At 39.6% G+C, this 17,556-nt stretch overlaps 2 protein-coding genes across 3 annotated transcripts in view; one reads left to right on the plus strand and one right to left on the minus strand.

The window, feature by feature from the left end:
* Positions 1–8,911, plus strand: part of CDK17 (cyclin dependent kinase 17) — a 68,774-nt gene extending 59,863 nt beyond the window's left edge. For both annotated transcript variants that reach the window (XM_081878278.1, XM_081878279.1), the window contains exons 10-17: positions 1,192–1,315; positions 2,284–2,404; positions 2,842–2,939; positions 3,200–3,305; positions 5,218–5,260; positions 6,191–6,281; positions 6,847–6,924; positions 7,298–8,911. In XM_081878278.1, the coding sequence (XP_081734404.1) occupies positions 1,192–1,315; positions 2,284–2,404; positions 2,842–2,939; positions 3,200–3,305; positions 5,218–5,260; positions 6,191–6,281; positions 6,847–6,924; positions 7,298–7,335 (699 nt within the window). In that variant the 3' untranslated portion in view covers positions 7,336–8,911. The remainder of the gene's footprint in view (positions 1–1,191; positions 1,316–2,283; positions 2,405–2,841; positions 2,940–3,199; positions 3,306–5,217; positions 5,261–6,190; positions 6,282–6,846; positions 6,925–7,297) is intronic.
* A 1,914-nt stretch (positions 8,912–10,825) lies between these two features.
* Positions 10,826–17,556, minus strand: part of ELK3 (ETS transcription factor ELK3) — a 46,846-nt gene continuing 40,115 nt past the window's right edge. Inside the window, exon 5 of the mRNA XM_081878309.1 lies at positions 10,826–15,284. Coding sequence (XP_081734435.1) covers positions 15,186–15,284 — 99 coding nt within the window. The 3' untranslated portion in view covers positions 10,826–15,185. The remainder of the gene's footprint in view (positions 15,285–17,556) is intronic.

Below are 17,556 nucleotides of genomic sequence, written 5' to 3' on the forward strand. Positions count from 1 at the left end.
GATAAATAAAAATAAAAATCCATGTACGCTGCCCTGAGTTCCTGGGAACAAGGGCAAGATTCAGTGACAAATAGAATATACTCAGAGTGCTCTGCAAATGATTAATAGCTGCTGTTCTGCAGCAGTCATCTTCTTAGAGCGGGATTTTTACCTTCGTCTCTTGATGCAAAAAATACCCACAGTGTGGGTGTAGACTGGCGACATGAAAACACTGATACTGAATATTCATGGAGGCAAGCAAATGTAGGCTTCCGATTGGACATCTTGCTCTCCTCATCCCCGGCACTGAGGAATTAAGGCAAAGGAGGATAGCCCAATGTGGTTTGGTAATGAAATTCTTAAAAGAGAGCCAAAGAGAATAACAGTTGTCCAAACCATTTTTTGAGGAAAAAAAGGTTTGCAAAGCCACGAGAAAAGCACCACAACCTTTTTTTGGTTTGCTGTTGTTCAAAAACCATTTCCCAAACTGTTCCACGGCAGAATTCAGCAGTGAAATGTGTGGCAATGTGCCAAGGCATTGTGTGCGTGTTTCTCAGTCAGCTGATGAATAATAATAAGCTGGAGTGTGCTTGTTTCTTGTATGAAGAAATAGCTCTATGAGGACACTTTTGTCTTTAGCCAAGAACCTGCAGCAGCAGCAGACACCTGCTCAGGCATAGAAACACACACAGAAAAAGACAATATGGAGGATATCAAAGGGTTGATTCAAGAGGCAAATTTAGGCGACATAAGGAAATAGACACGGGGCTATTGTGGTATCTAAATCGAAGTTCTCATGATGGGGAAAGTATGACAAATGTGATTAAAGATACATTGATATGCAGAGCTGCCTTTTCATTTGCTTTAGCATGTCACTGGGTTAACCTGCAATCTCCTTTTCACTGCATTTGAAATAGAAGACTGCAGTGTAAGGGAAGGTAATTGGAGGCAGCAATGAGAGAGGGGTATTTTAAAAGAATTCACTTGAGTGATAAGGATAAGCTTGCTAATAACAATTAAGGTAGCTGGTACCTGAAAACAGCTTGCAGTTATAGAAGAATTTCTCTTTGTTTTCAGTGTACATGTTGCTTTTGGAGACTGGCAGTTACGATCAGATAATCAACCATGCAGTGGTTCCTTATCAGTTTTGAAAGTTTAATTTTGAATTAACCTTTCTCTCTCCCTCCCTCCCTCTCCTCTTTCCTTTTATAGTTATTTTTATACCAGATTCTACGTGGTTTGGCATACTGTCACAGGAGAAAAGTGCTACATCGAGATCTGAAACCACAAAATCTACTAATTAATGAAAGAGGAGAATTAAAACTAGCAGACTTTGGTATGGAGTGAATGGTTTGTTTCATTGAGGGGGGAAAATGTTCACTCTTTAGAATATCTCTCATATAATCACATGTAATTAATTGTGCATATATGCTCGAATGTCCACAGTGCACATACTCTAAGAACATAAGAAGAACTTGCTAGATCAGGCTGTTGGCCCATCTAGTCCAGCATCCTGTTGGCCAACCAGATGCCAGTGGGAAACCCCCAAGCACCCCTAAGCTTTAGTTCAGTTGGGTTAAGCAGCTCTTCCTGCTTTGTCAGAGAAACTCAGGAGCTACATAGTTCCTATGGTTTTGAAATTTGCCAGAGCTCTATCCTGTTGTTCAGTAGCACAGGGGCTGCACAGTTATTGGGAGCCTCAAAAACCACCCTTTGGAAGCATTAATATAATAATAATAATAATAATAATAATAATAATAATAATAATAATTTATTATTTATACTCCGCCCATCTGGCTGGGTCCCCTCAGCCACTCTGGGTGGCTTCCAACAATCCAACAAATCACTAAAATACAATAACCTATTAAACATTAAAAGCTTCCCTAAACATTAAGGGAATTAAGCATTAAGTCACTCCTCAGAGCTATGATTAATTCCCTGTCCTTGGGTACAGAGCAGAAAAGCACTTCCAAGCCTGTGTATTTCAGCAAGTTGTATAAATTTGGGTAACCTCCCATTGAGATGCTGCTGACCTACAAACTCCATCCTCTCTGGCTGTTGGCCATGCTGGCTGGGGCTGATGGATGTTTGGACTTTAATAGCCCCTGGAGGGCCATGTGTCCCCCCCACCCTTGCTCTGATTCTTCTACTTAGTGTGTTCAGCAGTATCTTCTGAGCCACACAGAATGTCTGTAGAAGCACAGATGAAAGCACAGATGATATCTATACAGTGCAATATAATATGAAATGCCAGCAGGCTTCAGAAGAGCTACAGAAAACTAATGTGACACTTTCTCATTGAAGGTTTGGCTAGAGCAAAATCTGTCCCTACGAAGACCTATTCCAATGAGGTTGTCACATTATGGTATAGGCCGCCTGATGTTCTCCTCGGATCTTCCGAATATTCGACGCAAATTGACATGTGGTATGTCTTTCTCAATTACTAACCCATGTTTGCTTTCAGTGAAATTATGCCTCCTACATGTGAATACGAAACTCAGTAATATTGCAGAGTGTTCTTAAACATTTCAAAGCACTTCTTTAGTTTACAGCAGTGGTGGAGGGAGGCAGGCAGGCAAAGAATAGAAAATATATTTTAACCTGGGTTTAGTTGTAGCAAATTACTTAAGAAATCAACTCTGCAAAGGTTTCCCTATTTAGGAACTCCATGCATGCAATTTTTGCCAATTGGTTCTTCTGGAAGAAAGAGAATGCGGTACCTTATTGTTGTTGTTTTGCTCTTACTGGCATGACTAGCACTATATGGGTAGGTCAAGAAAGCCAAGTTGCATTTAAGTACAACTAGACTGGAAACCAGAATCAGTATTTTTGAACTGTCATTTAATTTTTTTCTGTCTGTAGGGGAGTTGGATGCATATTTTTTGAAATGGCATCTGGAAGACCTCTATTTCCCGGGTCAACTGTTGAAGACGAATTGCACTTAATTTTCAGACTTCTAGGTAAATAGATTTTGCTTAGCTTACAGTTATGGGGTTATCATGCTTTCTAAGAGGATTTCTGAAAGTGTTCCATAAAGAGAGGTACTTTTAATTTTTGCAAATTAATCTACAATTTTATTGAATTTTACCAAAATTTAGTTTCTTGCTTACCATCTCTTCTTTCTACAGGGTGGGGGAACTTTGGGTTCAGATGCTATGTGTAATTGCCTGCATTTTGTTAGTCCATGTATGGGTGTGATTTGTTTTCTCTTTCAACTTAGGAACTCCATCACAAGAAACATGGCCAGGCATTACTTCCAGTGATGAATTTAGGAACTACAACTTTCCCAAATACAAGCCACAGCCTTTAATCAACCATGCTCCAAGGTACTACAGTTATTTTATGTTGTGTTTGGAGACACTGCAACATGTTGACAAATCTGTCTGAGTACATAGCATGAAAATATCAATTTAGAATCTAAAGCTAATTCTTCCCCAATGGACTAGAGCACTTGGATTAGCCGTAGTAGGTAGGTAGTAAATTTGTAAAATACCTGCCTTCTAATGAACTGGCAGTGACTAACCAGGAACAAGACCTTGGGGTCATAGTATGTAACTCAGTGTGCAGCAGCTGTGAAATATGGCAAATTCTATGTTAGGAATCATTAGGAAAAGAATTGAAAATTAAACTGTCAATGTCATAATGTTATATAAATCCATTATGTAACCACATTTGGAATATTGTGTACAGTTTTGGTCGCCTTACCTTAACAAGGTACCTTAACAAGGAGGGACGCGGGTGGTGCTGTGGGTTAAACCACAGAGCCTAGGACTTGCTGCTCAGAAGGTCAGCAGTTTAAATCCCCGTGACAGGGTGAGCTCCCATTGCTCGGTCCCTGCTCCTGCCAACCTAGCACTTCGAAAGCACGTCAAAGTGCAAGTAGATAAATAGGTACCACTCCAGCGGGAAGGTATACGGCGTTTCCGTGCACTGCTCTGGTTCGCCAGAAGCGGCTTAGTCATGCTGGCCACATGACCCGGAAGCTGTACGCCGGCTCCCTCGGCCAATAATGCAAGATGAGCGCTGCAACCCCAGAGTCAGTCACAACTGGACCTAATGGTCAGGGGTCCCTTTACCTTTACCTTAACAAGGATAGCTTGGAGTTGGAAAAGGTTCAGAAAAGGGCAAATAAATGATCAAGAGGGCAGAGCGACTCCGTTCTGAAGAAAGGTGGCAGCATTCATGTCGCTTTTTAGTTTAAAGAAAAGGCGAGTAAGGAAAGGCGACATGATAAAGATTTATAAAAATGATGCATGGGGTGGAGTGAATAGAGAAAAGTTTTCCTGCCTGTTTCATAACGCTAGAACTCCAGGAGATCCAGTGAAGCTGAATGTGGGAAGTTTCAGATAGAAGAAAGTACTTTATTTAAACACAGCACCTAATTAAAGCTAGGGCGCTTGCTCCAACAGGAGGCAGTGATGGCCACCATCATTAGATGGCTTTAAATGACTGGGCAAATTCATGGAAGAGAAGGCTATCAATGGCTATTACAACCATGATGGCTGCACTCTGTCTCCCCAGCTAGAGGCAGTAGTGCTTCTGAATACCTGGAGGCCACCGGAGGGGAGAGGTCTCTTGTCCTCAGATCCTGCTTGGGGTTTCCCCATAGGCATCTGTTGGCCACTGTAAGAGCAGGATGCTGGACTTGGCCTGATCCAGCAGGCTTTTGCTATGTTCTTATGTTCCCAAATCATAACAAATACTTTTTTGTCCCTTATGATAAAGTGGGAATGAACTCGTTTCTAGAACTTTAGCTTTATTCAATTTAAGACAAAGCATATAATGGAATGTGTTTTATGTTTCCTGGTTTTTCTCATCGTATTTGCCTTACACAAGTGTGTGGAGGCAGAGGCTAAGCACAGGCTGAAGGTAGCCTTATATAATAATGCATTTTTAAAAAAAAAAAAAAAAATTCTGCCCAACATACATTGATGGCAGCCACACTTACCATATGCCCATTCATCCTGCCGTTAGCTTTAGAGTTAAAAACAATGTACTGGGTGGGCATATTGGCAGAGGAGCGTTGTTAGTGGAGTTGCATAATTAGGGTCTCACAGTCCTTGTTTGTGTAGAATTTGTTTTTTATTATAACTCCACTTCTTGAGTGATTTGAAATTTGCAGAGATCTCTCTCCACTGAAAACACGTACACATCACTTCAGTTGTTAGATTCTGCTTGAAGCAATGTTTTAGGAATGCATAACTATTACATGCTAAACTTTGTTTTGTTTGTTTCCAGGCTTGACTCAGAAGGAATTGAACTGATAGTAAGATTTCTTCAGGTAAGCTGCTTTTCTTTTTCTTTTTTACTCTTTAGTCATCTGTACTGAGCTTTTCAGATGAACACTGAAAATTGAGTTCAATGGGTTACTTGGTGGGTGATAAGAGTACAAAATTGAATGTGTGATCAGTTCAAACATGGGCAAGAACACTGGCCAATCAAATAAAAAAAAATTAAAAATTGGTTTAATTGACAAGAGTTATTTGCCCCTTGTTGGAAACACTTTTGTGCAGTGGTGGTGGTGGCCTCCCTTCAAATTTTAGCTGCTCAGTGTTGAGATGATGTGCGGAGTCAGTAATAGGCTGGAAAAGGACCAATGAACATGATGGAAGTACTGTGTGTAGGTGTTTCATCTGACTTGGGAGTCAGGGATGCACTCCCGCTACATGACAGCTTGCTTGCTTGCTTGCTTGCTTGCTTGCTTGCTTGCTTGCTTGTTTGTTTGTTTAGCTTTGGGTACATTCAAATTTGGCTTTCTCTTTGAAAGCTTAGGTGGCTTCTCTGATGTGAAGCATCTTTGACTTGCCACTGGTGTACCAGCCAAAGCCCTTACTAGACATAGTACAGAGGTAGTGTAGCCATGGTTATCCACACTTTGGTAGTATCATTTATGTTGTGGTCTTATAACCTGGGAGAAAAGCCCATTGAACTTCATTGGACTTGCTTCTGCAGAAACATGTTTAGGATTGTAGTATTAGAGCTGCATTGGTCCTAAGCTTGAGGATTGCTTCATTTGGTAAAAGAAATACCACAGAAATACGGAATGGACTAAAGAGGACACAGCTTACCTACCACACTTGAAAGAACTGCACTAGCTATTAATCTGTTTTTGAGTACCACTCAAAGAGTTTGCATTTAAATCCCTACTCAAAGCATGTGTGCAAAAACTCAGCTATGATCCGGGAGAAAAAACATCTGTTTGCTTTAACAGTATGAATCAAAGAAAAGGATTTCAGCAGAAGAAGCTATGAAGCATGCGTATTTTAGAAGTCTTGGAACAAGGATACATGCCCTGCCAGAAAGTAAGCAGACCACTCTTGTCATTGATGTTAGTTGGGCCTTTGTTTGAGTGAGGTGACGGCTTACTTCCCTTGTTTCTGAATGTTCCTTGGATGATTGTTCCTTAAACCACTAACATCTCTTAAGGCAGCACTGAGTCAAAAAGTTGTGTCTACTAGAGTCTGGTAGAGTAGGACTTCACAGTTGTTGACACCTCACCCAAACTTCAGACAGAACTTTGTCTCACATATGTGATCCTTGCATCTATCAGGGTCAATAAAGCTTAGGCTCTTAGCTCTCCCTACTCTTGCCCTGCTGCATTTGAAGGCAGCAATGGGGAAAATATATATTATTCCTTTCTCCCTATCATTTTTTGATTCCCTTTCATAATCTCTTCAGTGTTAGGAGCACCATTAGTAGTTCTAGCACTCCCCTAAAACTCCTTCATTCCCCCCCCGCCCCAGTATTTGCTTCTTTCTAACTCTATGTGGCAGTCATTGTGGTTTCTTGCAGCTTCTGAGCACAGTGTATGTTTCTAGAAAAGAGGCTCTTAAGTGGGGAAAAAGACACTTCTTTATATTGTTTCAGGTGTGTCAATATTCACTCTGAAAGAGATTCAGCTTCAGAAAGATCCTGGCTTTCGAAACTCCACTTATCCAGAGACGGGTATGTAAGCGTCAAAGAATTTTTGTTGTTGTTTTTCAGGTCTGCAGTAGCTGGAGGGCTAGGAAACTGTAAAATCGACACCTTGTAAATGAATACTTGGAATTATTTGGATTCCTCAATCGCATGGTGTGTTTTTTAGCGTTGTGAAAGTACAGAGTTTTTGCTTACGAATTAAGCTTGGAGATGCCTGCGCAGGTTCATTTCACAAAGAAGTGATAGGGTTGCTATAGGGATAAAGCCATACAGAAACTGCATCGCTTCTTTGCACGTCTGTTACAATGCACAAGCCTTCTGGCATCATGTGCTGCAGTGGTTGGTAGGAGCCATAAACTTTGCTCAGATTCCTTTATACAACCCATGTTTTATGTTTCAGGGCATGGAAAAAACAGAAGGCAAAGCATGCTGTTCTAGAAGTCGGCCACACAGTTTCCAAGCCCAAGGCTGCCTTGCACCTATCGAGGACTCTAGCCTGAAGGCAGTTCCTTCCCTTGGTGGACTTGAAATCTTGTTTGTCTACACTGTCCTCCTCACAGTGCAGTCTTTTTATTTCAGACCTGCTGGTTATGTTTTTATATTTGTTGTCACAGTGTGACAAATTTTTGTACAGTCAATTTTACGGTCTCCTCTGCCATTAGAGCCAGTAGGTTACAACTGTTAATGTAACAGTAGCTGCAATTTTTGTGCAGGACTGAGAAACACAGTGCATTATTTATTGCGGAATCATTGCTGCTAAATAACTACTGTCTGTATAGTTAACAAACAATTGAACGCCTGCAGAAATTGCAGTGGCTTTATATAATATGTGAATGCATCTGTTTCTCCATGAATTATTGCTGCAGTTTTATATCTTATCTTATCTTTTCTTTTTTTAACTGCAATGTTTCCTGGAATGTAAACAAAGCTTTCTTGACTGTTAAATAGGTAAATTTGTCTTTTAATGCTCTTAAATTCATGGCCCTTCGACTTCTTATTTAATATTAGATGTAAAGTAACAAAACTTATTACAAAAGACCTTTTTTCAAAGCACTTAGTACTGACGTTGATCTGAAGAAGTGGGGGGGGGGGAACAGTTCATTTTGTTACATGCTATCAGGTTCCATGTCTATTAGTGCGGATTGGCTTACAAATTGAAGCTTGGTATTATTCTTGATGTTTATTGAATGACTAAAAACAAAACGATGGGATCCGGGCGTCCCAGCCCCATGTTTCCATGGCTGTTCAGTGTCAACATATTTTCTGGAAATCCACTGGAAGAATGCAAGTCCATACTAGAGAAGTCCATCACTCTGCATTGCAGACTTTGTAAAGCATGAGAACTTAGAGGGTTTTAAAGATCTTAGATGTTATCTGTTTTTTTTTGGAGCTAGTCAACATGTTACTACTAAGCTTATGCATCTCAGTGAGTATCATAAATACCTCCTGGTGATAGTAACAGTATTTTTAAGCATTTGTGTTCCCCTTTCTGGACCTATTTGTTTAGTGCATCTTCAAGAGGCTGTAAATCTTTATTGGTATATTTTGAAATGGTTATGTAAATCTTTGGCTGGTATATCATGAAAATAGTCATAGATAACTTAATTTTTTTTCCTGAAGTTCACTGTAAAACATTCAGGGGTCCTACCATTTCTGTTCAGGAAATCTTGTAGTTTATTATTGTTATTTAACAGTATTAAGTGAAAAAATATTTTGTATGTTCCTTTAACTTTATTTGTGAATAGTGATTGTGGCATGTTTGGGGATGTTTTATTAATATTTCATGATACTAGTAAATTGAATTTGGGAACTTTTTTTTTTTTAATTTTCTGGAAGAGATGACAAATTCATGTGTAATGGTGACTATTGGACCACTGCTGCTTTTCAGCATTTGTAAGCTGGTTTTACGTTAAAGAAGCCCTGTAGAGCTAACAAACTGCTGTTATTTCTAACTGATTGACCTGTATTAATATTGTACTTTTGAAAGTATAAATATTATATGGAAAATCCTCAATTGTGTTTGAATGTTTTATGACAAGCGTTCTGCTAAATTGATTCAGTGAAGTCTGTGCATAAACGAGTTTGTTTGTGTAGATGAGATGTAGAAAGGACTTAATGTCCTGGACAGATGCCTGCCAAACATGCATTATTGCATTGTGATCCCTCCTTGAAAGAATCCTAGGGCGGATTCACCCCATGTTTTGTTGGATTAGGAAAGTACTGTGTCCAATCCTGGTTTGTAGGGAGCACTCAGACCAGAGCACTCAGACACCTTAGTTCAGCAAACTGTGGCTTGAAAAAACAGGAATTATTGTATTAAGCTGGACATGCAAGTGGAGGTGGATTGCACAACAGTAAGCAAGAGAATGCAGGCATGCAGTAAATTCCAGATCCAACAAACCATTGTTTATTAAACGAGGAACATGTCCGATCCAGGCTATACTTTTCTGTTGTGCTCACTGTTTCTGAATCCAAGGCATAGGTTTCGTCAGAATTACAAGGACTGGTTTTGTACAAAGCATGGTGAATTCAATGTAGCTGGTTATGTGTTGGTTACTTTATGTCAGTAAGAAATGTAACAGTAGGATCCAATTTAACATGAAGTTGCTGGGGTAGCTCAGAGTCGTGTGTTCGATGAACAAAAGATTCCTGCATTGCAGGGGTTGGACTAGATGTCCCCTCATGGTCCCTTCCTACTCTACAATTCTGTGATTCTATGTTTCATACCAAACAAGGCAAAATGGTTCAGTCTCTGGTTACCAAGGGCAAAATCCACATCAGGAGTAGAATAAAAAGTGGGTCAGTTTCAGCAAAGGCAAATCAATTGGAAATAAATACACCATGAGATAAGTCTAACCTACCTATTTTGTTTGCTTGTAATCTATGTGTCATTTTTTTTTAATACATTGGATGCCAATTTGCATTCTGTGTACTTGAGAAACTTGAAATAATGATACACGCTTTTATGCAAAATGAACTGAAAAACAAACTTTTAGACTTTTATTTCCCTTCTTATCGTTTCTTACTGAGCTGCTTGCATTTTTTACTTGGACTTGTCAGTCTTCAGGGGTCAACAGTTCTTATAATGAAAGCCGAGACTCTTGAATGTCCATTTTACCTCAGGAGCAGCCTTTTGTTTTTCAGGAAAACGCTGTTGCTCCTGTTGATACTAGTATGCATGTCATCCCAAAAGGTCTGGTTACAATTTAGTTTTAAAGAATTTGATGCTTCTGTTTTGACGAACTTTTTCATTAATTATTGTACATAAAGTAGTGTTATGCTGAAAAATCTGCCCTCTGGTTTCTCAAAAGTTTTCTTGCTCTGTTAAAAGGGGCTTCTGTTTTTCTGCCTCATTCTCAGAGCACTTTAGAATTTCAGTCAGTGTCAGGTTTTTGACTGATCTTTTCTTTCTGAGGAGGCTGTATATATTTTTCTTTCCAGTAAACAATTCTCCAGCACTCTGTACCTTCCCTGGCTACCTATGCTTTCTGATCTGAAAAGGCCCCATGATGGAGCAGTTACCTCATGATGGCTTCCCCTGCGCTTGGCCACTTCAGAGGTAAGGTAAGAGTCATAAAAAGCCTGCACTCTGCTCATGGGAATTTCACCCCAATTCTCTCTTCACTTGGATAATTTTTCAAATACATTTTCTTTTCTCATTAATGGATGGTGAACATGTGGAAAGAATGTGGGAGGAATATTGGAGTATAAAGTACCCAAAATGGAATTGTACGTTCAATAGTTAAAATGCAGGTATGAGAGAGAGGATTTCAAAACAAAAATCCTCACAGCCAGCAGAGAGGGGATTGAGGGAATTATTATTACACATAAAAGGGTGGGAATAAATAATATGTTTCAATTACTCATTACATCTAGGGTTTCTCATATATTTACTGGGTTCTGCTTTATGCTTAATAATGCTACTTGCTGCATATGTAATCTTTTATTTTTTTTCTAAAGAATTGTACAAATATTACTGATCCTCACAACAGCCCTGTGAGGTAGGTTAAGTAGATAACTTGAAGATATTCCAATGTTTACACATGTAAAGAGTGTATTAAAACAATCAAAGGACTTCTGAAGTGTAGAGGACATTTGTGTTGGGAAAGCAGGATAGCTAAATGGATATTTTGGGCCGTTTCTACGTTGCTCAGTCCATCATACCAGCCACTAAAGGAGATCTTCAGAAATGCAACTTGTAATTGCAAACAGTTTTCTCATGTGCTTGACCTTCTCTGGACCACAGTATGTGTTAACTTGTATAAAAGAACTTGAATTATGGAGCACATTTAAAGGTTATGGTGAACAACACATCTATTTCGGTCAGAGGGGCAAAGCCCTTGCATAATGTGAGTGGGAAAAGAGTTATATGCAACTTACTTTCACAGCTTTATGTTGCTTGCATGATTCTGAATGATGTACATTATCCCCAAGAGAAGGGAGAAAGACACCTTTTTACCTTAATGGAATGCCAGCAATGAGTATTATTAAATGATATCCACTTTGACACATGAATGCAGAACCACATCCTCTTGTGGCTGTTCTTGTGTCTCCCTGTATACTTCTGTCCAGCCCAGAGAATGAAAGCTCCACGCTTTCTGCAGAAAACATGAGTGCACAGTGTACTTCGGTGTTTTACACAGCAAACACATAGACACACCTGTATCCTTAAATATTTGAAGAGGTAGGTGTGCCATTCACTTTTATGTGTTTTGCTGCACAAAATGCCAGCAAACCTGCAAAAATAATTTTTTGGTGTGTTAAGCAGAGCTGCTCGTCTGCTCTTGTTCTTTTACTGTAGCATATTGCCACAAACCATGCAAAATTACATCTTTTGTTGAGGGGGCATTTCCCAATGAAGGCATAAAAGTTAAGTAGGGCTGTTAATAAGTTGGTTGATAAATATTCCATCATCCAATGAGGCTTCACAAACGCCTTTTCTAGAGAAACCCAATGCTTTTCAGCACATGGTAGTTAAACAGCATGGGCCTTAGCAGAGACACAAAATTAAGTGCGGCATTTCAAGGCTTTTGGAAATACACTAGGCATTTAGAAAGAGCAGTAAGCTTCGCAGAATGACTTCAACTGACTAGTATTTAAGGAAATGAGATTAGAATTAAAGTTGGTTTGGGTATGCACTTTATTATTTAATGTTTATTTTCTGGTCTTTACAAAACTCATAAGCCCTCTTCAGTTCAGGGGAGTGAATACAAAGGGGCTGCAGGGCCATTCTTAAGTTTTTTTAACCTGTCGAAGCTCCCCTTGCAACTTAAGAACTGTGATCTTCCAAGAGTCTAAATCACAGGGTGAGCTTTCATGAGAAGCCTCTGAAACAACTGCAGCTAAACTTAAGAGTAACCAATGCTAGCAGGGCAAAAGTTAGGGAGAGAGTAAAAGCATGCCCCCTCTCTACTCACTACTCTGCTTTCATGCAGGTAATGGCTAAAGAGGGATATAGAGCGGATGACATCAAGTAGTAAGAGCACCATGGCTGTTTGCAAAGGAAGAGTGAGATCCCAGTTCTTATTGAAAATCAAAAGGAAGGCTGCTTCGGTTATAAATTTTCTACAGGGCAAATCTTTTGACATCATAAGGCCACTTAAGAATAGCTAGAAAAGACAGAGGGCAGGTGATTTAATTAATCTTGGTACATTTGACCTGGAAGGGACTTCACTAAAGTACCTAGCCTGCATTTGATGAAAAAGTGGAAGAATGAAGTCTTGCACTGTCAGCACACTGATATTTGGTCCTGCTACCAGAGAGAGAGAAAGAGAACTAGCACATAACTGTTTAATGTACTAATATGTGCCTTCCATTGTGTTCAGCTTTCTGCTCTTTACTTAATATAAAATTACCATTGATACAGAATAGTTGGTCTGTGTTTGCTTTTTCCTGTTATACCTTCTTAAGTTGGAAATCACCAGGCTCACAGTTGGTATGTTAGAATGCTCTGAAAAAGAAATAATTTTTGTCTCCCCTGCTCTGCTTTTCCTGCTAAAATTGCTGAGATGTGGGATAGTTCTTGCTTTATAGCATCAAACACAGAAAAGCGTAAAGGCGGGATAGAAAACCTGTGACCCACCACTTGTTGGTGGACTCCCAACTCCCATCAGTCCTAGCCATCATGGCCAGAGGATAATGGAGTTTAGCAGCAACTGGAGGGCCAACCCTGTTGTACAGATTATGCTTCGTCTTTAATCATTAAAACATCAGGATTTGGGGAGTTCTTTTATCAAGCTCCATCTTCCTCCAGAATTTAAGAATATACTATACCTACAAGATGCCTATGTTATAAACCTGGAAGACAGAGGTCGTTAATAGCTGTTTTGATTGCTTGCAACAAATGGTCGACTGGAAACCACAATATTGGAAATTAACGTGGAACATAATTTTAGAAGCACCAGGAAGATAACAATGTAAGAGCAGTGTGTAAAAATGTGCTATCCAAATCCCACTATAAATGGCAAATAGAATTTAGTGTGTGAGAGTGTATTCAGCAGTGATATGCTTTCCATTTATAGAGCTTGATAACTTTGGCCATTGGAAATGATGCCTCTTGCAGAGGTGGAAGAGGATTGCTGGAAGATGTAGAGGAGCGTATACAGTACTGTGAGAACATGGAGGGAGGAGGATTAGTGGCTCTTTCGCCAAATAGCAAATGCTGTTCCAGAAAGTATAAGTGATATACCTCACTGCAGTACAATCCTGAGGATATAAAGTGCAGTGGGAACCAGCTATAGGACAGTATTCCCTATTCATATTTTTATTTAAAATCACACACAGGCTTCAGTTTCACAACCTGGAAGACCAACAGTTTATTATTTCTGCCGGAGTGTCTAGCTGTTTCTCGAGCAATGGAACCAGCGCTTTTCAAGTTAGATAGACTTATTAAAGTAGGCTTTGTGTAGAGTAGAACTGGAGTTTATATAAATTCTCAAATGAACTTTGGGAACATGACATAGGTTGGGATGTTTCATTTAATCTAAATATTTTCAGTGTTTAGATATAGTTAACATGTTCATAAAATATGCATGCATGAGATACTTTCCAGAATACAGCTCCTGGACACAATGCTCTTTTTATACAATGCCACCCAGACTTATTTAATTCTGCTTTTGCGTTGTATGTCACCTTCAGGAAACTATAGTCATGATATTCTAGAAAGTGACACAACCTCTATTTCTCCGTTTTCAGTATTTTAGCTTTCTGAGGAGAACAAACACCTTGGTGTTATTAAATCACAGCGTTCAGTAGTATTTTTTCTGTAGTAACCTGTTACTGAACACATTACACTTCGTATTGTATGTCTCTCACGCTCACAGACTTTTTTAAAAAAATGTAATCATGAGGGCTAGAAACTCTTCTTAAAATTGTCCAAAACTGCCTAGTTTTTAAAACTTTGGCCATGTGAAATGGGAGCCACTGGCTTCAAAGTACTGGAAAGATTAACTTAGAAGGTACAATACCTTAAGTATGCTCAGGAAAATGAAGATCAGATTAGTTTCTTCAGTCAATGAATACATGAAAATGAGTGGCACTGAGCAAGGCTATATCTTCTTAATTTAAGAATGTCCCTAAAATACATTGTAAATATTTAAGGCCATGTTCCTCTTACCACAGAGAAGAATTGAAGCACCTATATCTAAATAGTGTCCTATTCTTAAACACACTTACTGGCCAAAATATTTATTATGGCCCCACAGTTCAGCAAGGAAATAGGAGGATTCTTTATATAACTGGAAAGCACTTAATTCAAAATTACATGAATACACTGCAACATATGGCCTACCGCAAGGGTAATACTGAAATACTAGCATGGGGAAGGGGCTGTTCAATACTTGGTTCCTTTTCAACCTTTACCTTAATACTGGAAAATATATAAATCATTTATATAACATTATGCAAAAGAAGGCACAGCCGGTTATAGTTTATACAAGCATGGTGCATAATATGCAGAAATACAGGTTTAAAAAGTTTCACATCCTTTAGATAATTGTCTTGAAATCTATTAAGAAAAGTACTTCATTAACAGTGTTCAACACTTGGAGAGCAAGGATATAAAAAAAAAATTATAACTCATTTTAATGCACAACAGATTCTGATAAAAAAACACTGTTTAAAAATGCTAAATAAACATTATACAAGTAGATCATTCATGTAATGAAAAGTGCAAACCATAGTAAAAGAGGGTTTCATGATGTCCTCCCAGTGTCACCAGAAAAGTGAAACCCATCAGAATGGCTGTGTAAAATCCAGTTTGTGAGTGAGTCCTTTAATTTGCTGAGACATCAGGATTTATGAGCATTTGGAGACAGGAGAACTGGAGAAGAAGTCCCATCCAAGCTGGGAATTGGCACTGGGATGTGACCATTGAGCAGAGTTGGAAACTGCAAAAGTGGAACAAATGAGAAATATTGTCTTTGAGATGTGCATTAAGGTTCAGTCCAGAGATAACACTAGACTCTAAACCATAAATGCTTTTTTTTAAGTTTACCAAATAATTTTAAGATGTATGGGCAACCTGTGCTCCCTTAAGCCACATGCAGCCCTTGGCCTAATTTCATGCAGATGGCAAGGAGTGGGGAAGGGAAAGGGGCATTGGAGAGAGAGAAGGGGAGTCCCATCCACTTTTAATTCCAGCCCACCTCTCATAGAAGCACAGCCTGCATCTTAACTGCAGCCCAAGCAGCCACCATTCTGGCACAGTCTTCATTGTTTCACCAGTGTAAATAGGGACACTTCCTTGAGTAGAAAGAGTGACTTTGGGAGCATGTGTACCCAAAAATAATGTGGCCGAAAGCTCTTCACCTCCATGCCGCTGTTCTAATTCTACTCCACAACTGACTGTCCTATACTGTTTTAAAAGAAGCAAGGGTGTTGTTTTTGCTCAAGGTACACTGGAAAAATGTAATTGTCCTGTAATATGTTATAATCAACCAAGCATGTGAAATGGCAGGCTGTGCATGGGTTTAATTGCATGGGCATTAGAAACAAGATGCGACGACCCAAGTCAGATACTTAACTTCAGGAAACCCTCAGGGATAGGGGGCAGAAGAAGAAATGAACCTCCAGCAACTCATCCTAATAGGTTTTTGTAAATAGAGACATTTGGAACATACGCGTTCAGCCTTCCTGCAATTATGCAAAATGCTCTGATTTGCTTAATAAATTAATTCTGCAATCAATCATAGCTTTGTGTCTTTATTCCTTCACTTGCCATGTCTTGTCAGAGTCCCAGCTCTTCAGAATGAGCTCTCTTTGTGTGTTTGTGCACTGCCTGACACGAAGGGTCCCAGATTCTTCCCTGGAACTGCTCAGTTGCAACTATTGGGCAAATAATATGCAAAACAAACAATGGTATGGATTCTGGCTGCAAAGCAACATCAGCCAGTGGGATGTTTGAGATGAATTCCAGCCGTGCTTCCCTGCTATTGTTTTAGACCTTTATTGCAGAGTGAACTGCAGCTTTGAACAAGTCTCTCATTGCCCTAATTATACTGCAAGCTTTCAAACCTGGAGTAAGTTAATTACATTCCTCAAGAGGCTCTACCAATTAACCTGATCCAGTGAAGTAAGCTGGATGCAGGACTCTCCTCGCCCATCTGCTGGGAAACAGAAGTTGTTTTACCTGTATGCCAACTTAAGAGAAATAGTTTCACCAGTCCAACTCCTTTGGCTTGTGTGCCAGAGTAGCGTGTCTTAATTTTCTGTAACAGCACCTGCATTCCCCCCCCCCCCATGCATAAGCTTCTTGAAGTCACCTGAGCAGCATTGTAATGCCCCATTTGTCACTTTACAACCCTTTTTTGTAAACCAAAGCACACTATCGGCTTAAGCTTTATAAATAAAGTATGTCCTCAAAAGGTGATCATAAGGAAAACCTTGAAAAAAGGTAAAGCGAGCTTACTTGGAGTGTTGATATCTGCCCCCCCCATATCTCTCTCTCTCTCTCTCTCTCTCTCTCTCTCTCTCTCTCTCTCTATATATATATATATATATATATATATATATTTGGAAGGAGAAAATCTGCATCCTATGTGTAGACAAAATTTGTTTTGTAACCCCTGTCCGGAATGTTAGTTGAGATTTCAGCACTCTGCCCATTCACATATTATCCCGGATACAAAACTTGCTCTCACAATATGCAGTGCTGTACTTTGCCCTCAAAGCACCCTTGATCAGGAAAGGCTTTACCTGTGAAGATGGAAGTGAGCGCAGTGAGCCCTTTAAAGAAAGAAACAAGTCAAATCCTTGGTGAGTTAGATCAGGTTCAGGCTCAGCGGCTGTTGCCACTTCTTATTTGGTTCTTGGGAAGAACACTTTTCCTATGCTAATAGATTTGTCATCTTGGCCTTTCTCTGAACCACACGTTAGTCAAATCAGGGCCCTTGATGTGACGGATCTAGATCCCCTTTTCACTTCCAGTTACCACTAAAAGGTGCAGGATGCACTTGGCTCTCACCACAGGGCAAGTCGGGGGTGCTTCTGTCTGATCCTAACTGGATGGCTCTAATCAAGTGTGCAAAATTAGGAAATGCTAAAAATAAGGGAGTTCGTGTGAGGCGAAAGAGCCCTAGGAGGACTGCTGCAAAGCAGGTTGTGTTCTAAGTCAGAACAGTTGCTGAAGCTTAGTGAGGATATATGGGGAGTTGGATATTT

The sequence above is a fragment of the Podarcis erhardii genome, assembly GCF_964252035.2.
Source record: "Podarcis erhardii genome assembly, chromosome: 10".
Classification (NCBI taxonomy): Eukaryota; Metazoa; Chordata; class Lepidosauria; order Squamata; family Lacertidae; genus Podarcis; species Podarcis erhardii.